General features: G+C 46.2%; 6 protein-coding genes across 6 annotated transcripts; 3 read left to right on the plus strand and 3 right to left on the minus strand.

Moving 5' to 3' along the window:
- Positions 1-1,119: 1,119 nt before the first annotated feature.
- F5B22DRAFT_611736 (uncharacterized protein) lies at positions 1,120-3,242 on the plus strand. The gene is made up of 2 exons (XM_047975295.1): positions 1,120-1,716; positions 1,797-3,242. The coding sequence occupies exons 1-2, from the start codon at positions 1,567-1,569 to the stop codon at positions 3,081-3,083; spliced, it is 1,437 nt and encodes a 478-aa protein (XP_047829520.1). The 5' UTR covers positions 1,120-1,566; the 3' UTR covers positions 3,084-3,242.
- A 725-nt stretch (positions 3,243-3,967) lies between these two features.
- F5B22DRAFT_245504 (uncharacterized protein) lies at positions 3,968-5,198 on the plus strand. Its single transcript, XM_047969960.1, has one exon. The coding sequence runs from the start codon at positions 4,079-4,081 to the stop codon at positions 4,910-4,912; it is 834 nt and encodes a 277-aa protein (XP_047829521.1). The 5' UTR covers positions 3,968-4,078; the 3' UTR covers positions 4,913-5,198.
- An 845-nt stretch (positions 5,199-6,043) lies between these two features.
- Positions 6,044-8,298, minus strand: F5B22DRAFT_637189 (FAD/NAD(P)-binding domain-containing protein; the record flags this gene model as incomplete). Its single annotated transcript, XM_047977399.1, has 6 exons — positions 6,044-6,502; positions 6,567-7,609; positions 7,692-7,710; positions 7,902-7,934; positions 7,999-8,103; positions 8,164-8,298. 6 exons carry the CDS (start codon positions 8,296-8,298, stop codon positions 6,044-6,046), a joined length of 1,794 nt encoding a protein of 597 aa, XP_047829522.1.
- A 2,470-nt stretch (positions 8,299-10,768) lies between these two features.
- On the minus strand, positions 10,769-11,078 carry F5B22DRAFT_611742 (uncharacterized protein). The gene has a single exon (XM_047975296.1). It carries the CDS (start codon positions 10,990-10,992, stop codon positions 10,777-10,779), a length of 216 nt encoding a protein of 71 aa, XP_047829523.1. The 5' UTR covers positions 10,993-11,078; the 3' UTR covers positions 10,769-10,776.
- Positions 11,079-12,208: 1,130 nt separating this feature from the next.
- F5B22DRAFT_647782 (uncharacterized protein) lies at positions 12,209-14,712 on the minus strand (the record flags this gene model as incomplete). The annotated part of the gene is made up of 2 exons (XM_047978926.1): positions 12,209-14,422; positions 14,482-14,712. 2 exons carry the CDS (start codon positions 14,710-14,712, stop codon positions 12,209-12,211), a joined length of 2,445 nt encoding a protein of 814 aa, XP_047829524.1.
- A 148-nt stretch (positions 14,713-14,860) lies between these two features.
- F5B22DRAFT_656956 (ankyrin repeat-containing protein) lies at positions 14,861-16,290 on the plus strand (the record flags this gene model as incomplete). The annotated part of the gene is made up of 2 exons (XM_047980005.1): positions 14,861-15,428; positions 15,711-16,290. Exons 1-2 carry the CDS (start codon positions 15,010-15,012, stop codon positions 16,288-16,290), a joined length of 999 nt encoding a protein of 332 aa, XP_047829525.1. The 5' UTR covers positions 14,861-15,009.
- Between the last annotated feature and the right edge of the window lie 2,109 nt (positions 16,291-18,399).

An 18,399-nucleotide genomic window follows, 5' to 3' on the forward strand; every position in this document is an offset into this window, starting at 1 on the left:
TTCTACGCAGATGCGTAGAGCTTTTGCATATTCTAAGCATTTATACCAATCACAATCTGGGTTCGGCTCTTCGGAGAACACATGCATTGACACCTGACTTGTACCGTGTAGAGTCGATACCCGGCAAAAAAGGCATCGAATCTCAGATGTTGGAGCTTAGGATGACGTAGAGGTATTTATCTCATTACTCGTATCAGCGGTCTATCGTTACTTGTGTTTACCGCGAAGGCATGACTAATATTACAAAATAGATTGCAAGTTTCAAGTGCCACAGTTTCCAGCGTCTTGCCTACTTCGCATTCAACGAATACTTAAGACCTCAGCGCCCACCACTGTTTTGAGGACTAAAGACACGATCATAAAATGCAAATGCCCTCTCAATTTCAATCCCACTTCCAGAAAGGGTGCTCGGAGATAAGCATTGCCCATTTGATTGAGCGCGGACCAGCCGGTTGATGAAGGGTTGAGATGAATCTTGACGCCATGCCTCTAAGCGCTGACTGTCTGAGGCTTGCGTGCCAGCAATCTCGCTTTAAGCTATGATTAGTAGCCCATTAGGCATTTTGCAAATCGAGGTCTTTACTTACTTAGTGTGAATAGACGTGCGTGTTTCATAGCGCCTTTTTGCTTGAACCTTCTTGGTTGTCATTTTATTTCACTTTTACGTTAGGTAAGGTGGTTGCGTTGGAGAAAGCGGTCATGATAATGAGCAGGAGTTGTTTAGAAGGCATCTTTCCATGTATCGTCAAATTTATCCTTTTCATTTTACACACGCGCGCATACACATTTGCGCAGACTCCATTGAAGTCATAATGTTTGCCTTTAATATTTGATCGATACTTCGGCACGCAATTGTGTAGATGTGTGTTTAACATAGCTACAAAGCTGATTTGTATCCTGGAATAACATGGTTATCTATCGCATCCTAATTGAAAGTATACCTCATCGCAATCGATTTCAAGCATGTGCACAATGAAAGCACTCCTGATCTCAATTTTGTTTCGATATTCTACAGGTCAACGATATGGGCTAGGTTAGTTGTGTCGTATACCGTACTACTTCTACAGTTGGGGATCGCGCCACGAAGCAAAGAAATAATAAAGGCGCATTAGAATGTACGGGTTATACCAGTGCCAAATTTTATTGGCTATGCCATGGCGTAGAGTTATTGTACTTCTACGCAGTTGTGTATTAATCTCTACACACATGCGTAAAATGCCATCTCGGGCCTAGTTCGTAGCCAATAACTCCCGTCGGGCCCTGTGTTATGCATTTTCTCCCAGAGGGAACGCTGCAGTGTCACACTCGCCTTTGATTGCCTACGCAGCAGGGCGTAGATTCTGAGTATGCTGAGAACGCATTGGTGAGACTGGTCGCGCACCAACGAAAACAGCCTGTCGCGGACAGAGAGGGTTACAGCGTCCTTCGAGAAACCCGAGGCCACATTGTAATATCTGCATATGTAGGAATCATAGACATAAAATATATCACCACAGCGTATACAAGCATTGCCTTGTCTTGAAAGGCTCGTTTCACTTCAGAGTCTCAGTTATTCTGGTGGTATTGATGATGTCGTGTCGCGAGGATGGGCATGCTTTGCCCGAAACCTTCAGGGCGAGCATTCCTATCGGCCAAACTCCTAGCCGGTTTGAGGCGTATTGCATTGAAGGGTTCAACCAAGGTCAGTATGCTCAAGCCATAACTGCCTACTTCGAGGTACGATATCCCCATCAGCGCCGTGCGACATTGATGCTTTGTCTTGATATCGGACGAAAGAACCATGCTGAATCGTACAGACTCAACGGCGCGCAGTTGAGAGATCGGAGCAGGAAACTCTTCTTACAGCGCTGAATGCTGGAAGCCGTAGCCTCCCGGAACAAATGCAAGTCCCCGATCTGATATATTATCTACAGCAAGTTCAGACCGGGACCTGGGGCCATAGACACAAGGACCCGAAGACCGCTGCATCCAAAATTGGTCCCACGTGTCCTGAGGTGAAACCATTACTAGCGGACGGCCGAAGAGTTTGGGTTGAGTTCCTTTTTGTCGTAGGTGCTGCTGGGTGGGGTGATGGCCCTGCTGCTCAGAGCTGTACTACAGCTGGTGGTGATCCCAGCCGCACTCTTCCAAAGAATACCTTCACAGGCTTCAGTGAAGCTTCAGCTTGGCCCCAGAAGAATCGGCATAGTCGACGTCAACAGCGTGATGAAGACGACGATGATCGACCACACCATCCTCGAGGCAAGGCGCAAAAGGGTGCTTTGGACACCATCTGCTCGCTCGCTTGTCCATTTTACCTTCGTGATAAGGAAAGACATCGGAATTGTCTAAACTACAAGCTCAATCGTATTGTGGATGTCCGCCTGCATATTGTTAGGGCCCACGTGCAGCCAAGCTATTGCCCACAATGCGGAACCGAATTTCAGAATGACTCGGACTATGCGCAACGGGATACACACATCGCGCATTGTCAGATCGTCAGAGAGATAATCCGGCCTTCAGGAGCGACGTCGGAGCAGCTTGAGAGAATGAGGGTCGCAGCAATGCACAGAGGACACGGGTCGACTGAAGAGAGTCGCTGGTATGCGATCTGGGACATTATGTTTCCCGGTGTTGCGCGGCCCCCTACACCCATCATCGACGTGAGCTGGGAATTGAATCATGTATATCTTCGCGCCGCTATTGAGCGGTATCGACAAAACGGCGGGGTACAAGACTTCGCGCGATATGTTGGAGTAGATGCGTCGGCGGCTAATTCGTCGGGAGTCTTGAGTTTGTTTCTCGATCACTTGCGCGACTACAACGGCTCTTTCATGGGTATTGGCCACTCATATGATACACAGGATCTACGCATTGATATGACCACTGACATTGAAGGGTCTGTACAAATCCTCTCTCTGGCGCCAGTGAGTGGAACGGGCAGTAATCTAGACGCTCAACCAGCCGTGCCGACAATAGCCAGCCTACGACTTTTGGCACCCCGACCGATACAGGCTGACCCGACCCACGTGGAACGGATCTTGTCGAACCAAGATCCAAATCTTGATACTACTGATGATGAAATTGGCTATGACTATTCGTGAGGGTTGTGATTGCAAGTGTAGGCGAGGCTCATCAGTCGACTTGGACTATTATTGTATTGATATATGACAGCATAATATTAGTTTCAAGATCAATGCTCAATAGAAACAATTGCAGCCTGGCACAATCATGCAAATTTCGCACCTTAACAGTAATAATTAACTGTTCTCTTTTGATGCTGGAAGAACCACGTAAGAGCTGCGGTCGCTAAATAGCAGTTGGACCAACCATCCTTCATTGTTACTATAATTGGTAGTAGCAACAGAGGCTGTCACCTCGGGATAATAACAAGTACTATACATAATGTATAAGTACTGTGCAGGCCAGCATGACCTTGTCTCAAGTGGTATCAGACCTGTAGTGGAATTCTAACGAGCTTCTAGGAGTGTCGAGCGCCCTGGATGCTCGCTGGGATAGGCCACTGGCACAAATCTTGCTGCGGCGCAATTGTGCCGATGGCAGATAAGGGCGCAGATGGCGCGCGGCCCCGCGCGGACTCATGTTGCGTAAAATATGGAATTTATTACATACACTGTGGTAATTCTAGGTAGACATACAAGTTGAATCACAGATATCCAACATTCCCTATACACGTGTTCGTTTGCTCACATGTATCTTGACACGAAAGGCGCAATTAAATCGTACCAGAAATGCAAGGGAGCAGGCGGCTATCCCTCACTTAATTTCAGTGGTTATCCTTCACTTAGTTTCAGTGTTTGCTTATCTGCAGTTGCTACCTCACACATCCAGGCAAACATATATAACGATGCATAACATTGAGTGCCTGAGCTTCTTTATCATGTCATATTTCTAGCCACTCATTTGATCGGACATTATCATCAAAAATATACATGCTCCTCCAGGACAGCTCAGGAGCTCCCGATCTCGTGGTTACCAGCCGAGCCTCAGCCCTTGGATCAACGAACTTGAGGAGACGTTAAACCCCCTGATTGCACCCGGACCTGGCCCTGGCTACCCTCGTAGCCAAACCCACGATATGGTGTCCCTGACTGACCCTCCCACTCTGGAACCCGATGCTAGCACCACTGGAGAACTAGGAAAACAGGCACAGAAACTCGCTCGTACTGTGTTGGATTGTTTCCTCTCCATCAGGTCTGTCCCTAACGACAAGTCCCGAACTGGTGCCTGCGGATACTCCGCCACGGAATCTGAACTCCCGTTAGGGAATTCATATCTGGAAAGAGATGCAGATGTCGAGGCCAAATTGGAAAGGTATAACAGAGACGCTGTGATACCAGGAATACCTACTCTGGCGGAAAACAATCTGCTATGCCCGTTCTATCTATACAAGAAGGAGAAATATCTTGACTGCTTGAGACTTGTTGACGTGCAAGAGATACCTGACCTCAAGGAACATCTCTGGGCCTACCATCGTCAACCGTCGTACTGTCCAACCTGCCATGACACCTTCATGCTATCCGAGGACTGGGAGAATCACATTCGACTCAGGTCTTGTGTATTTTCTGGAAAACCGCGTCCCGAAGGTATTACTGCCTTGCAAATGCAGCTCCTCGCTCAGTCCCCTAACCTTGACTCCCCACGAGATGATCAGTGGCTGTCAATCTGGAAAATTGTCTTCCCAGGTGTGAAAGCACCAATACCATTTATACCTGGAAAGATTGAGACCGCAGTCTGGGCATTGAGAGACTTCTGGGCAGCCGAAGGAGGCCAAATTATGTCCAAGTTTCTTACAGAGGGACTGCAGCAGAGTCCCCATCACCAAAATCACAGATTGAATGTCACCACACTGGGATCTTTAGTGATCCAACTCGCGACTGAACATCTAGTCGCGAGAATCAGACAAGACTAGGTTTATGGGCTGTGAAACCAGCGGGCACCAGATCTACTATCGAACGAATGTTGAGCTGTTAAGCAAATTCATCACGTAAAACCAATGGCCCTGTATACATCAGTCTGAACGAGATGGCGAGTTAAGCAGATACGAGACCCCACGCTCATCATATATATAGTGGGCGAGAATATTGCTATCAAGCCTGAGAATATCTTTTAATTCGAGAATACAATTACTCTGGCAACATTGGTTGCTCTCTTACCAGGACAACTTTCGCATTGATTGGAACCTTTTCACAGCACGGATAGAAAACATCACTTGCAATGGGGAGTTTTATCTAGTAGACATTGATCATTCTTGCATTTTCGAGCATAACCAAGCGGTATTGTCGGAACATCAAACGATTCACTAAGAAGGTAACAACTCGATGGAATGCTACGGTCCTTATCGGCGATTACCCCTTTTTGAACTCACCAACAGATCAATAGGAATCTAGGTGCGCTTTTCTCTGATCTTTGAAGATATACTGACCCATCCGGCAGCACCACTGTCCTGAGTATACCGGTACACATTATAGTAGTATTAATAATACTAATCAATGGTGTCCAGCTGTTAACATCAAGCTGAGTAAAGCAGGTTGCGCCACCCACAGCTTGATCGGGGGCCCTCCGACCAGATACCCCGTCCGTCGCCCAACATGAGCTGGTCACGATTCATGAGTCAAGTATATATAAACCCTAATAAATGTCCCTTCTGTCACGTACGACCATAGCCACTGGAGAACTCGGGGTCCCGTCTGCTCCCCCTTAGATAAGCCGGTGAGCGCCGAATTAGTAGTTGGGTCGGTGACGACCAGCGAATCCTCGGTGTTGTACGTTTGTCTTTTTTTTTATTTCTTTTTAGCCCCTGTCATTCTTGCATAATGCCGAGTCATATAATTTTAAGGAGTTAAAGACTCGATGCCAAATCACCATACACTAAGTACATGATACTGGTATTCGAGTGCAAACATCAAGACAGTATCAGGAAGTCTATGAGAGATGCTATTTACTGGATCTATGATATCAACCATCCACGTAAGCTGGTAAACAATATGACCTACTTATCTAGTGCTTCGAAACTTTCAGCTGCGTACCGTTAATTGCCTACCTACTCCTCCCATTCTTCGTGGTATCTAGCGAGATCAATATCCCCCACCAACTTCAAGTAATTCGTCAACTTCTCATCACCGCCCACTGTGTCTCTCACAGTCGTGCCATTTCCAAAATACTCGAAGCGATTGTGTCTAGCGCGCTGGGCCCGCTTGAAGTCAAAGTCTTCCCATCTTGGGTCGCGCAGAATGTCAGCGCAGTGGTGGAGCGTCCCGGGCCACCAGATCAGCATCCGGCTCGCGCCGGCCCCCTGCTTGAACCAGCTGGTGCACTTGTCGTGCGTCACGCTGTTGTCGAAAAAACCATTGACGATGTCGTTGAAGTCGTCGACTGCGTCTTGGCGGGGGTCGAGGGACACGTAGCTTTGTGACTGTATTTTGCGGATGCACTTGGCGATGAATGTTACCGTGATTTCTATCTGTCGCGGCGCCGTCGTCCCTCGAGCATTCCCTTGTGCCTGATTACGAGATTATTAGATATCATGTGTCATATCACTAACATAATGGGCACCTAGAGCTTACCTGGAGAATTGAGAAGTAATTCGGATATCCGGGTGCCATGACGCCCAGATATGTTTCCGGATACCCGATTTCCCCTTCAGGATCCCACTTCTCTCTCAGACCAACACCGTCCTTTCCAATGATTGGGAAGAGAGGCGTGAAACCATTGTTGAACCCAGTCGCCATGATGATTGCGTCAACCTCATGCACTTTTCCGTCCTTTGTGACAACACCCGTTTCGCTCACATGTGATATGCCTTCCGTGATGTAGTCCAACTTTGGGTTCTTTAAAGACTCTAAGTAACCCGGCCCTGGCGTTAGTCTTTTACAACCAGGCGCGTAATCCGGAAGCACCCGAGCAAGCCATTCCTCATCACCTCCCAGTCTCTCAAGCATGACGTCGGTAATCTTTTTGCGCAGTTTTTCGTTTGCCTCACTTCCGATGACATCTACGCCCTTGTGGCTCTGGTGGAAGGAGAGCTCAAGTTTCCTCCTGTGCTCTAAATATGTCGCCGGATCCTCGTGAAACTTCTTTCGCTCTTCATCTGAATACTTGGGCCCTCCAGGCTGGCCGGCTTGGGCACTGAAAAGATCACCGGTGTAAACTGGTGCCACCCATGTCTTACTTCGCACGAAGTGATCTATGTGCTCGACGTCGTTGATGATGTTGGGGATTAGCTGCTGGCCACTGGCGCCATTGCCAATGACGGCTACACGCTTGCCGGTGTGATCGAAGTCTTTCGGCCACCGAGCTGTGTGCATGACCCTGCCCTTGAAAGTATCATGTAGCCCATGAATTGAAGGATACCTGGGCTCACTGATTCGCCCTTGGGAGTTAATGAAAAAATCTGCCCGATCCATGATTGTTTCCCCGGTGATTAGATTGCGAACCTCAACTTCCCATTGTGATTCATTTGATAGCCATTGTGCCTTCAGCACCTCATGCTGGAGAGAGATGCTATCGGTTAAGCCGTGTTTGGTCACGATTCGCTCGTAGTATTGCTGAATTTCAGCGCCCTTGGGATAGTACTCGGACCAATTCAAGTTTGGCTCAAAGCTCAATTCTAAGGCGACCATCAGCCAAGCACTATTGCAGATGAGCCCCATCGGCAGCTAGTTATTCCGTCGGTTGCTGGGTTTACTTACGGTATACATGGGATGGAACCTGATATATCAAACATATTAGTATAATTCTCTATCACATTGTAGAATTGCACTGGTCACGGTGACCGCGTTCGCTAGATCAAAGGTTCACATACTGCGGCAACTGTTAGCTCTGACATACAATAGATCTCAGTGCCAATAACTAATGTCCGACAGGCACAGCAGGATTTGATACATACCGTCACACCGAACACCCGGATACAAATTTGCAGCCCAAGTTCCGCCCTTGGCAGGCACATAGCCGTTAGTATGGGAATTCAGAGGTCATAGTACACGGGAAGCAGCTTACAACTCTCGAGTGCCTATCATAAACCCGAATTGTTGCATTCTTCACTTTATGTGATATTAGAACAGCAGACGCAATCCCGCCTATTCCTGCTCCAGTGACAATAACCTACTGAAAAATCAGATCGGAGGCCGAGGGAGTTTCAATGTAATATTGGTGTTTACTTACCTTGACTGGTCTATGACGATTCCATGGCTCTTGCTTGGGAAAATAGCAGCGCCCTTGGCGCTCCGAGACATGTGTAGGGCGGGTAGGCGACGTGGTTGTGCCTGTTGCCTGAGGCGTAACTTCGGGCAGAGTCATGTTTTCTAGGGCGCTAGAGGTATCTGTATGAGCCTGCTGGCATCAGTTATATTGCCTGGAATGAATAGATAAAAGTGAGACTATATGGCTCTTCTAGACCGTCTCTGGATCTTGTGGGTTATGTTTGTTGGAGTGCAGAAACGGATGTTGTAATACCCCCGGTCAAATAGCTGACTTGTCCCAATTCCCCCACACTTTAAGACTTTTGAAGGAAACGGTCCACCTTCTTAGTTTGCCGTAGCATTCTCGGCTTACTAGTATAGATTTCGCCATTAGCGGCAGTGTTGTCGAATCGCACCAGGATGCAAAAGGTAAGGAGTTCCTTATCTAGAAAAACTAGGTGCGATGGCTGCGTGCTAGCTTGCGGGGTCGACTATCGGCCGAAGATGATGGCCACTAAGCCTCTCATTTTCAGCCTCTGATCTACTTCACTGGGCAAGTAATACGGGCGGCGCAGATGATCAGGTGTCTGGCCCAACTACCTTCTACTTTTGCTAGTAGTGCCACAGGGTAATGCTGCAGTCCAGCTGTCAAAGGAATCACGTGTCGAAATAAACACGCCGTTATTTTCACTATTCAGTCTCAATCACAATCGTTCTTAGAGTATGTGCGCCATGTCTGATGCAATAGTCGCCATTGACTTCGTGATATGAATGTTACGGTCGTGGGGACGATATCAATTGGCCTACGTATCTATTTCGGGATGAGTAGTGACAAAGTAGGTATGCAATCAGTACTGCCAAGGAGTCGAGAATGAAGATAATAAGACGACGTACAGTGTAACAGAGCAATGGCACGTCTCCATATCTCTCGCATGTGCTGGTAGGGGTCATCGGGTGCTACTCTGCTATGAGCCGACAGGAGTCCTCATATCTTCCCCTATCTCAACAGCCGCTGTGGGCCATATTCAATGACGACAGCCCGCAATGACATTGCGTAAAGGCAAAACGAATGTTCGAAAATGCAGCTTAGAGATAGTAGCCCTGCTTCATCAGAATGAATGCAGGATTTCTGTAGGGATTTCCCATTGCTAGATTATGCGATCGAGCTTCAGCATACCTCCACTGAACTCATGTGGAAGCTACCATCTTTCGGCGCTCGCCGCGCTACATCAACACCGACTATATGTCGCATTTTATAGATCAACTCTCTGTAGTGGAACGGCAAGACTCGCAAGACATCAAATCGCATATCTCGAGCGGTTTAGAGCTTGCCGCGATAAACTCCTCGACCTCAGCTCGAAGTTGATTCATCCTTGTGTGGAAGGGTTGTCCTGTGAAATTGACAAAATTCCCTTTTACCAGCACGGGTTGTTGGAAGAATATGTCAAAACAACACCCTTCAGAAGCCCGGCATTAGTGCGTGCGATTAGAAACTTGTACCGAGTGTTCACATACTGCATATCACAGTATACGTAGATATTCTCTCCATTGGCCCGGGTGGCAGATTCTCAGCGCAGAGCCAGGCGAGCAGGGTCTTGTTTAGCCTGTGCGCTAGGGACGCTCGAGTGGAACAATAGGGGTCTTTTCCGCATAGCTGCATGCTGCCAATATTTATTGTCTATGCGAGAATCACAATGAAATCAGGAATCTCAATGGACTTGTCAACTGGACTGCTTATTGAATAAAAAGAATTGTCGACTTCCCTCCTTTTCTAGATCTTAACTTCCCCTGCAATGCCCAAGTGATGCCAAACGATTGTGAGCTGACGAGGTAGGATGCCGTAACTGTGTAATACTGGTGGTGCTTCAGGGGCTTCCACATTCGCCCAATGAGCCACCCAGCCTTCGTCAAAATACGCTATCACAGCCCAAACTAGCGCTCGCTACGTTTATTTTGAGAGAGTAACCAGCACTCATACAATCTAAAGAAATGTGAAGCGCAGGCTGATGCTTTCCGTATCTTGAAAACCATGAGGAAGCCCACCGGTCGCAACTCCTATCAGATGTTCTGCGTCGAAGACGCTGCGACATGACAGCCAGCGTATGGCCCAAGACGCTAGCAACGGCACCAGCACGCTGATAGCACATCCTCCAACGACTCACCAATTTGTTCGACTAATATGTTGCTCAGGTCAAATTCGGAACGCTACGATGCAGAATGATACCCAACCGAACTGGAGACGAGCCGTTTGACGCCGATGTTTAAAGCCCGTCGCGATCGCCACATATTTAATCAGGTCTTTTGTAATCGTCGTAGTTGTTATCTTGATATCGGCCCGCAGTTCCAGCTGGAGAAGAGAGTTGATGCTGGAATCAGCCAAGCTATCATCTGTTCCAGTATCTGTAAAGTCTAGGCCGAGCAATTCGGCTACATATTAATCATCATCAATTTTGAACCGGGTTGTATACCCTGCAACTTCAAATAGATAGTTGTAAGTTGATAGGAATCCAAGAATCACTAAACTAAACTAAAATCCTATTCGGACGTGCAGAACACTAACTGAATGTGACACGGCATCTCTTGAGGATAACGTCTGCTAAGAGGCGGGCGTCAGCACCGACATGTTGGCGATGAACGTTGTTAGCACTGCTGCATAAGCTGCTGCCACTGCCATCATTTCCATATTAGATGTCTTCAACATAAGCGTTACAGTAAGAGAAAACGCTACAATGAGCAAAGTCGCAATACTGACTTGGGCGCTCATAGATTTGTGTGGGAAGACCACAATTGGGATAACAAAAAAAGCGCTCATGAGTATTACTGTCAGAAGGAAGGGTCCCAGAGTGAGTAGAAGGTCAGTCACAGTCAAGTAGGTGGGTAGAAGGGGTAGTATAGGCGTCAATACTCATTGAATCCTGAACCCTCCAAGAAGCGAAGGGGGGCCCAGCACCCCTTTATATAGCCAGTAGGTCTAATACAACCACCCCTAGGGTCTATGTGACTATATCACCTGACAATTACTGCAACGATGCGTCCGACCATCTCCGCGATTACAACCGTGTTTTGATAGGACCACTCCAAATGCTTCTGGGAGAGTCCCCCTGCCTCCGGGGAATCATTATGGTTGCTTGACAGCCGCCAATATCGAAAAGCACATAGGCACTTGCGTAGGCAGCGTTGGAAAGGATCTGTGCGTGATCGAACATCACGATCTGTTCGGAGTAATCGGGTATTGTATATTTCATACCAAGTGAGGTCGGTCCTCATGCTCGACTGTTTTGGATCGTCGAAAAGTGAGATTGTTTCCATAGCCATGATGCGATTAAACGAAAGGAGAGAATCATCTGACATTCGCCTTGTTAGTTTGAAATGGGATGAATAAAGGCTTCTAGGCACATACCATATTCTTTCAGTAAAATATGTAGTCTTGATATTGTCTCCTGCGTGATTATTTCGTCTAGTTGAGGCGAGTTGGCATCGTTTTTGCCATACCGCAAGCCAAGTCGATCCGATGATGACAGGTCATGACCTAAACTTAGACCAGCCTGATAAATGTCATGATCTATTCTTGCGATCTCGTCCTCAAGAAAACGAAGGTTAAGAAGATGACTGGTTTTAAACCGCCTAAAACCATGAAGAAATATGTTGTTGCAATCTGTCGCACGTTGCCACTGTTGGATGAAATTCTGCCTCAACGCGTTGGGAGGAGCAACCTGTAGTTGAAATAGTACTGTAGGTACAAGTTTAAAAGAAAGGTGCTTACTTTAATGCTTAAAACGAGATCATTAGTAATACCCATAAAATACGAAGGCTTCAGATTCAACTATGCCTCCGCAGCACGTTTCTAGGGTGTGCTGAGTGCACGCAACGCAACATACCAGATAGCAATTTTGTACCTAACTCCCACAATAAAGGAAACCTTTCTGTCATCTGCGACAGTAACACCACACGTCCCCGTTAACCTCATACGTCATTCGCTCAATTCAACTATATTAATCCTTCTGCCCTTTATAAGTTTTCGATTATCTCTAATCGAGGATTTGTTCCAGTCCGGCGATTCCTATTCCCTTGTGCTCTTTATTCATGTGCTCATAGCAGGCGTTGGATGCAGTAAACGTCTTCATGCATACCCAACAGATGTGCGCACCGCACCGACATGTCATGTGGTTGCATCCCTCCGTCTTTTCCATAGCAGTCCCGCACTTGGGGCAGTCCTTGATTCCAAGTTCCTTCTTCACCCTCTGATACGCCTCATAGCCCCCCGTAGACAGATCCTTGTAATCGCCGCAAGTCATCTGCCCGTGTTGAGCGTGGCAGGTGGTACAAACGCTGACGAGGCAGGTTGGGCAATGGTGAGAACGTGGTAAGGCATTAGAGTCGGCACCTGCGCGGTACACGGAGTCGCAGTCTGCCGTGGGGCAATATTTCAGCAGGGTCGGATGACATCGTACGTATGAAGCGAAGGAGTTCTTCAGGAGCTCTTCAAATGCGCTAGGTGATAGATGCTCTTGCAATTCGGGGAGATCAAGGCTGATGCCACATTGGCCTAGATTCCCTGCGCACTTCACTTCTGCCGGTCGATCTTCCTTGGTAGCCGACATGCAGAGGTTTTCGAAGCAATCTAGGCAATAGGTATGCCCGCACTTGGTACGAATAGCCTCGGTTCCTGCAGTATAACAGATTGAACAGTCACTCAGACCTGTTCCCTTCGTTGATAGCATTTGGTCGGCTTCTCCACATAGAATCTTCAACGCGGTCTCGTAGTTGTTGACGGAGCCATTGATAATGACCCGCTTGGGGCGAGATACCACATCGAGTATGACCGAGCCACCCACCAGGGCCTCCGAGATCTGGTGAAACCCGCCTCGACAAACTTTGTTGAGCATTCGCTCATCGAGAATGATATCACGTGATTCGGACGTTGAATTGTTTAGGACCTTGGCAATCGAGGTTTCGACCTCCTCGCACCTGTTTGGAAGTCCGTACAAGCGTATTTGGGATTTGTACTTGTTTCGAACCAGCAGGACTCTCCTGAGTTGAGCGATATTCTCGATTTCAGCGAGCAGTGGCCCGCTTCCGCGAAGCATGGGGTGCCACAGTGTCGAGGATCCGTCTTTGGCAACCCTACCGGCCGTGATACCTTCAATGTCCTTTTTTGCTGCTGCCACATCTTCGTTATTGGTCCCCTCGATTTTGAGCACGACGTGCGATGTGGGAGGAGTGGATTGCTCATAAGCTGTGTAGCTCAAATGCTTCGCTTTCCAACCTGCGATGCTGGCCTGAAGCTGCGCCCGGACGATCTGGTAAATAGGCCTGGATACCTTGAACTTGGCAGAGTGCACGACTTGAACAGTAAGCTTGGCATTACGGTTGAAGGGAAGGGGGCGGTTGTTTAGTTGAGACTCTGCCTCCTGTGCATGAGCTGCGTCTAAGAATTTGACTTTGGCTTTAACGCGCTTTCCAATAGGGTCCGGGGTTAATTCGTGGAAATCCAGCTCCCCAATTCGGTTGAAGAGCGACAGAATTGTTGCATAGCATGTTTCCGCATCTTCGCTGTACGTGGGTTTGCCAAGTTGAATTCCGCGTGGTTGATCAGTATGTATTCGAATTGCCTTCCTAACATCTTGCTCCGTTGCTGATGCAGGGACATCTGTTAGCGTGATTGTCCAAGCCAGCGAATTATGCCGGCCAGGCGCCCGAGGGAGCGCCTCGCTTGTCACCCTCTTGTTCTTGATAAGGTAGTTGCCATCCTTGAACTTCTTGTCGACACGGCTGGCAATCTCGCCACTTCCAAAGTTGAGCCAGACGGTCTTGCTTGGTTTGTGCCAGGAGAAGTAGATCTTCCTGTGATCAATGCGGAGAGTATTTGCATCTCCATACAAAAGGGGCTGTACTGGGGTCGCTACTGGCTGCGACGGGTTGCCTTCCCGTGACGCAATCTGCGGCCCTAGCTTCGCGCACACTTGTTTCGCGAAGTCGGGATGTTCGACCTTGACATTGGCAGTCGATTTGGAGTCCAGATGCACAACTCTGATGTGAGGCGACTTTAGTAGGCTAATGCCTTGTGAAGACAGGAATTCGAGGATTGATTCTCGAGAGCTGTTTGCGGGCAGATTGTCAATATGGACGGCCGAGTAGTCGGATGACGTGGTTACTCTCGAGACCTGGGCGCCCGATTCGAAGCGAATGAGAACGTTGCTTAATGCTCTGGTGGCGGTGCCGTTTGGAGAGCGGGAGTCGGTCTGCAAGGCTCATCAGCGACGGCATAAAAACCCACCAAGTTCCCATATTGGGTGCTTACCGGCAATTTGGGATCATGGATAGACCGAGGGTCATCCCTGGCTGCTGGTTCCTCCACTTGGTGTAGATAATGGCATATAGCTCCATTGCTGCATCGCCCCTGCAGGAAAAACCGGCATGGTATCTGGCCCCTACTATCACTCGAAGGCTTATGTGGGATTCGACTTACCCCTGTATCCTTGCCAGAGGCTTGAAGTGCCGGTCGAAAGCTTGGGGCTGTGGGCTTCATCATTGCGAGACCGATAAAAGGGGTTGGCTCCAACTAGACACTGCTGGACCTGGACTGGTGCAAGTATCCCAATAACATTTGGAAAAGGCGTTTGGGATGTTCGAGTCACAGAAGGCGGGGCAATATGTAAGTAAGTAAAGGTATCAACCAATACGACCTAATGAATGCCTGGTGCGTAAGGCGTGCACAAACATATGGCATCAAATCGAGACTAGTCTGGTATAGCGACGGCAGGCTGCATACTTCTGTTCATTCAAAGATTATTAAGTCTACCTAGGTATGTGATTGTCACTGTGTCGAATGCTTCCTCACCATCAAGCATGGGTTGATGGCGGGCAGAATGGTGGACCACCAATGATATACTACGCATCACTCGCCGGCCTCCATCAACCTGTTCAATTTCTCTTGGATAATGGGTCAGACATAAATATCCACGGTGGCTATTTTGGGGGTTCGCTCCAGGCCGCAGCATTTAATGGCCACAAGGACCTCGTCTGCATGCTACTCTACAGAGGGGCAGATATAAACACCCAACATTGGGTTCTTGGCATTGCGGTTCAAGCTGCTTCCATTAACGGACATTTCGAGCTTGTTCAAGAATTAGTTAATAGAGACGCAGATATCAATGCCCGATGTGGACAATACGTGACTGCACTCCAGGCCGCCGTAGAAAAAGGTCACGTGAAGACTGTGAAAACGCTTATAGGGCGGGCGCAAAGGTAAATACCCTTATCAAAGCGTCCATGCCGCTTCGTTGAGCGGCCACGAAGAAATATTTCGAACACTCCTTACTGCAGGCGCCGATGTGAATCTTCAGTATGGAAGATACGGTACGGCGTTCCAGGCGGCTTCATAGAGAAGGCATATGAAAATCGTCGAACTGTTGCTGAAAAACAACGCCAACGTCAACGCACAAGCTGGGAATTACAGGACTGCACCTCAAGCCGCTGCTAGCGAAGGGCATCAGGACATCATTGAGATATTAATCAGCAACGCGGCAGACGTAAATATTCAAGGGGTTATCATGGGACTGCTCTACAGGCTGCTGCTTTCCATGGTCACATTAAGATCGTCAGAATGCTGCTCGGAAATGGCGCGGATCCCAATAGCAATTGCGAGTGGCGCGGGAATGCTCTACAGGCTGCTTCGCTGGGAGGCCACACGGAGATCGTCCAACGCCTGCTTAACGAAGGTGCAGATGTCAATAGTAATTGTGGGCATCTTGGCAGCGCACTACAGGCTGCTTCATCTGCAAATCATGAAAGAGTTGTTTTGGAATTGCTCGATAGAGGTGCTGACGTAAATGCTCAAGGAGGGTATCATGGAAATGCGCTTAAAGCTGCGGTGGATTGGGTCTGGAATTCTAAACGACCAAGTGAGACTGTCATGACACTAATCCAGAAGGGCGCGCACCAGAAGGAAGTGAACCAGTCCCATTTATCTTTTGCGTTGAAAATTTATGAAAACCAGACATATTTAGATAGGCTCTACCTTTGGGAGGAGAAGGATAAATGGAAAGACGAAGATAGAGATTGGAGAAATAGGCGGTGCTGTTTGGGTATGTTTTGCATTTCATTATAGACTAACAGGTTAGCCAATCAGCTAGTTGAAGGAAAGTTGTATATGCAACATATTGTGAGAGGCTGAAGTGGCGGGGAAGTTGCAAGTTTGTGTCATATCAATTCTACTCATAAATTAACTAACAGGTTGTATACAGTAGTTACATTAAACGACTTTTCTAGAGTAATATATTGCATCTCTACGTAGGTCCCTAGCTATGAAGTAATGAAGTGATAATAGCGTCAAAAGGCACTTCGCGAACAGATGCTGAATCAACCTAGTACTTGCATCATGATGGTAGATAGGCAGTATTGATAGCTTAGCATTTCCATAATTCTGTTTAACCCCCATGATGTCTATATCAGTGCTTGTTGCGCAGACTTGAGACCACCAAGCGAACTAGAGATGCAGCACCGGATATCGAGATGCTGCGCTCCAGGGTTCAACAGGCGCGGTTGTGAGAAGTGTAAATCTGCCAACCCAATAGTAATGTTCGTAGTTCAAGTGCGTCGGGCGACGGTGGCTATCACGTAATGGCTTCTTCTTAATATATTATACACAATAAACTTAGGGTAATACGAGAATGTTGTGCGTCCGGATCAATTCGCCTGTTCCCCTGTTTTCTTGTGACCGATAACAGATATTATATGTAACGCGGTCTCTTCCATACTGCAATCCATCTCGCTACACTACATGGATAGAATCGGAATTGCAGAAGCATTCTCTTCGTACATCCGACCTTTCACAACAGAATGCTTGTCAAGCCACACTACCACCCTAAGCAACGTCAACAGCCGTCAAGCATCATTCTTCGTATGAACATTATGTAAGCCCACCCACCACCTAAAGACCCAGCCCCTCAATAACCTACTTAATCGCGACGCGTTTCCCAGCTACCTTCTTTTTTCAACTATAAAGATTTCAACAATTGTATAACCTTTGTTTCTACAACCTATACCATTTTAATCCTCTTTTTCTTAGCTATTCAGAATGGCCGGCCTTATTGTTTAATTACGTACAATATATATAATTATTATAATCGAAAATAGTATAACGCATCTCCCACTTAACCTGGCCACCCAATTGAGCTGGCCACCCCCTTAACCTATATAAAAATCCAATGTTTCAATTTATAATAACTTAACCAATATTGGTCCCACGATTTAATAATTAGTACCATTAGATCCGTTATTCAATGAGGAATCCAGCAATATTTTTTACTATTTTTTATAAAATTTATTAAGCGAGATATTAAGCAATACGCTAAAGGGGCGCTAGGCAAGGATTATTTTAGCGCTTACTTTAGCGTATTGCTTAATAACTCCACGACCATAGGTTGTATAAATTGATGGAGGGTACCGTTAAATAGCTCTTTTTATTACGAATCTAATGGTATATTTTATTATTTTATACGACCAATATCCGTAAAGTTATTAAATTATCACGTGATTAACGCACCGACGTTTTTTGTATGGGCAGGGGGGGTGGCCAGCTCAATTGGGTGGCCAGGTCAAGTGGGAGATGCGTTAAGTATATATAAAGCGTTAATTATTTATAACGTTAATAAATTATATATATAATACCGTTTAAACTATATAGCTATTAAAAAAGAAGCTTTTAAAGTTTAATAAGCCCTTTTAAAGGTTTAGGAAAAGTTATTAATTAATTAAGCTATTATATAAGGTAATTTAAGCTATTTTTTATTAATCTATTAATTTAAAAAATATATTAAAGCTATTTTAAAGGTAGCTAATTATAATATTAAGTTTAAAAAATATTAATATATATAATATTATATTTATTTTTTAACTTTTAAAGCCTTTTAAAGCTATATAATTAATTTTAAATATATAAATAGCACCTTTATTATTAATATTAATACTTTTTTTAATTACTTTAATTATTTTATAATTATTATAATTTCTTTTAAATATATTTATAATATTAATAAATTTAAGGTTTTTATAAGCTTTAAAAATAATAATATAATAATTAAAAATGCTTTTAAAAAATAATATATATAAAAGGATTATATAACTTAAAGTAAATAATAATAATTTAAATAATAAATATTATTAATAAAGCTATACTATCCTTTATTATTTTTATTAATAAATTTATTTAAAAATA

This window comes from Xylaria bambusicola (genome assembly GCF_022495145.1).
Source record: "Xylaria bambusicola strain CBS 139988 unplaced genomic scaffold F5B22scaffold_29, whole genome shotgun sequence".
Taxonomy (NCBI): Eukaryota; Fungi; Ascomycota; class Sordariomycetes; order Xylariales; family Xylariaceae; genus Xylaria; species Xylaria bambusicola.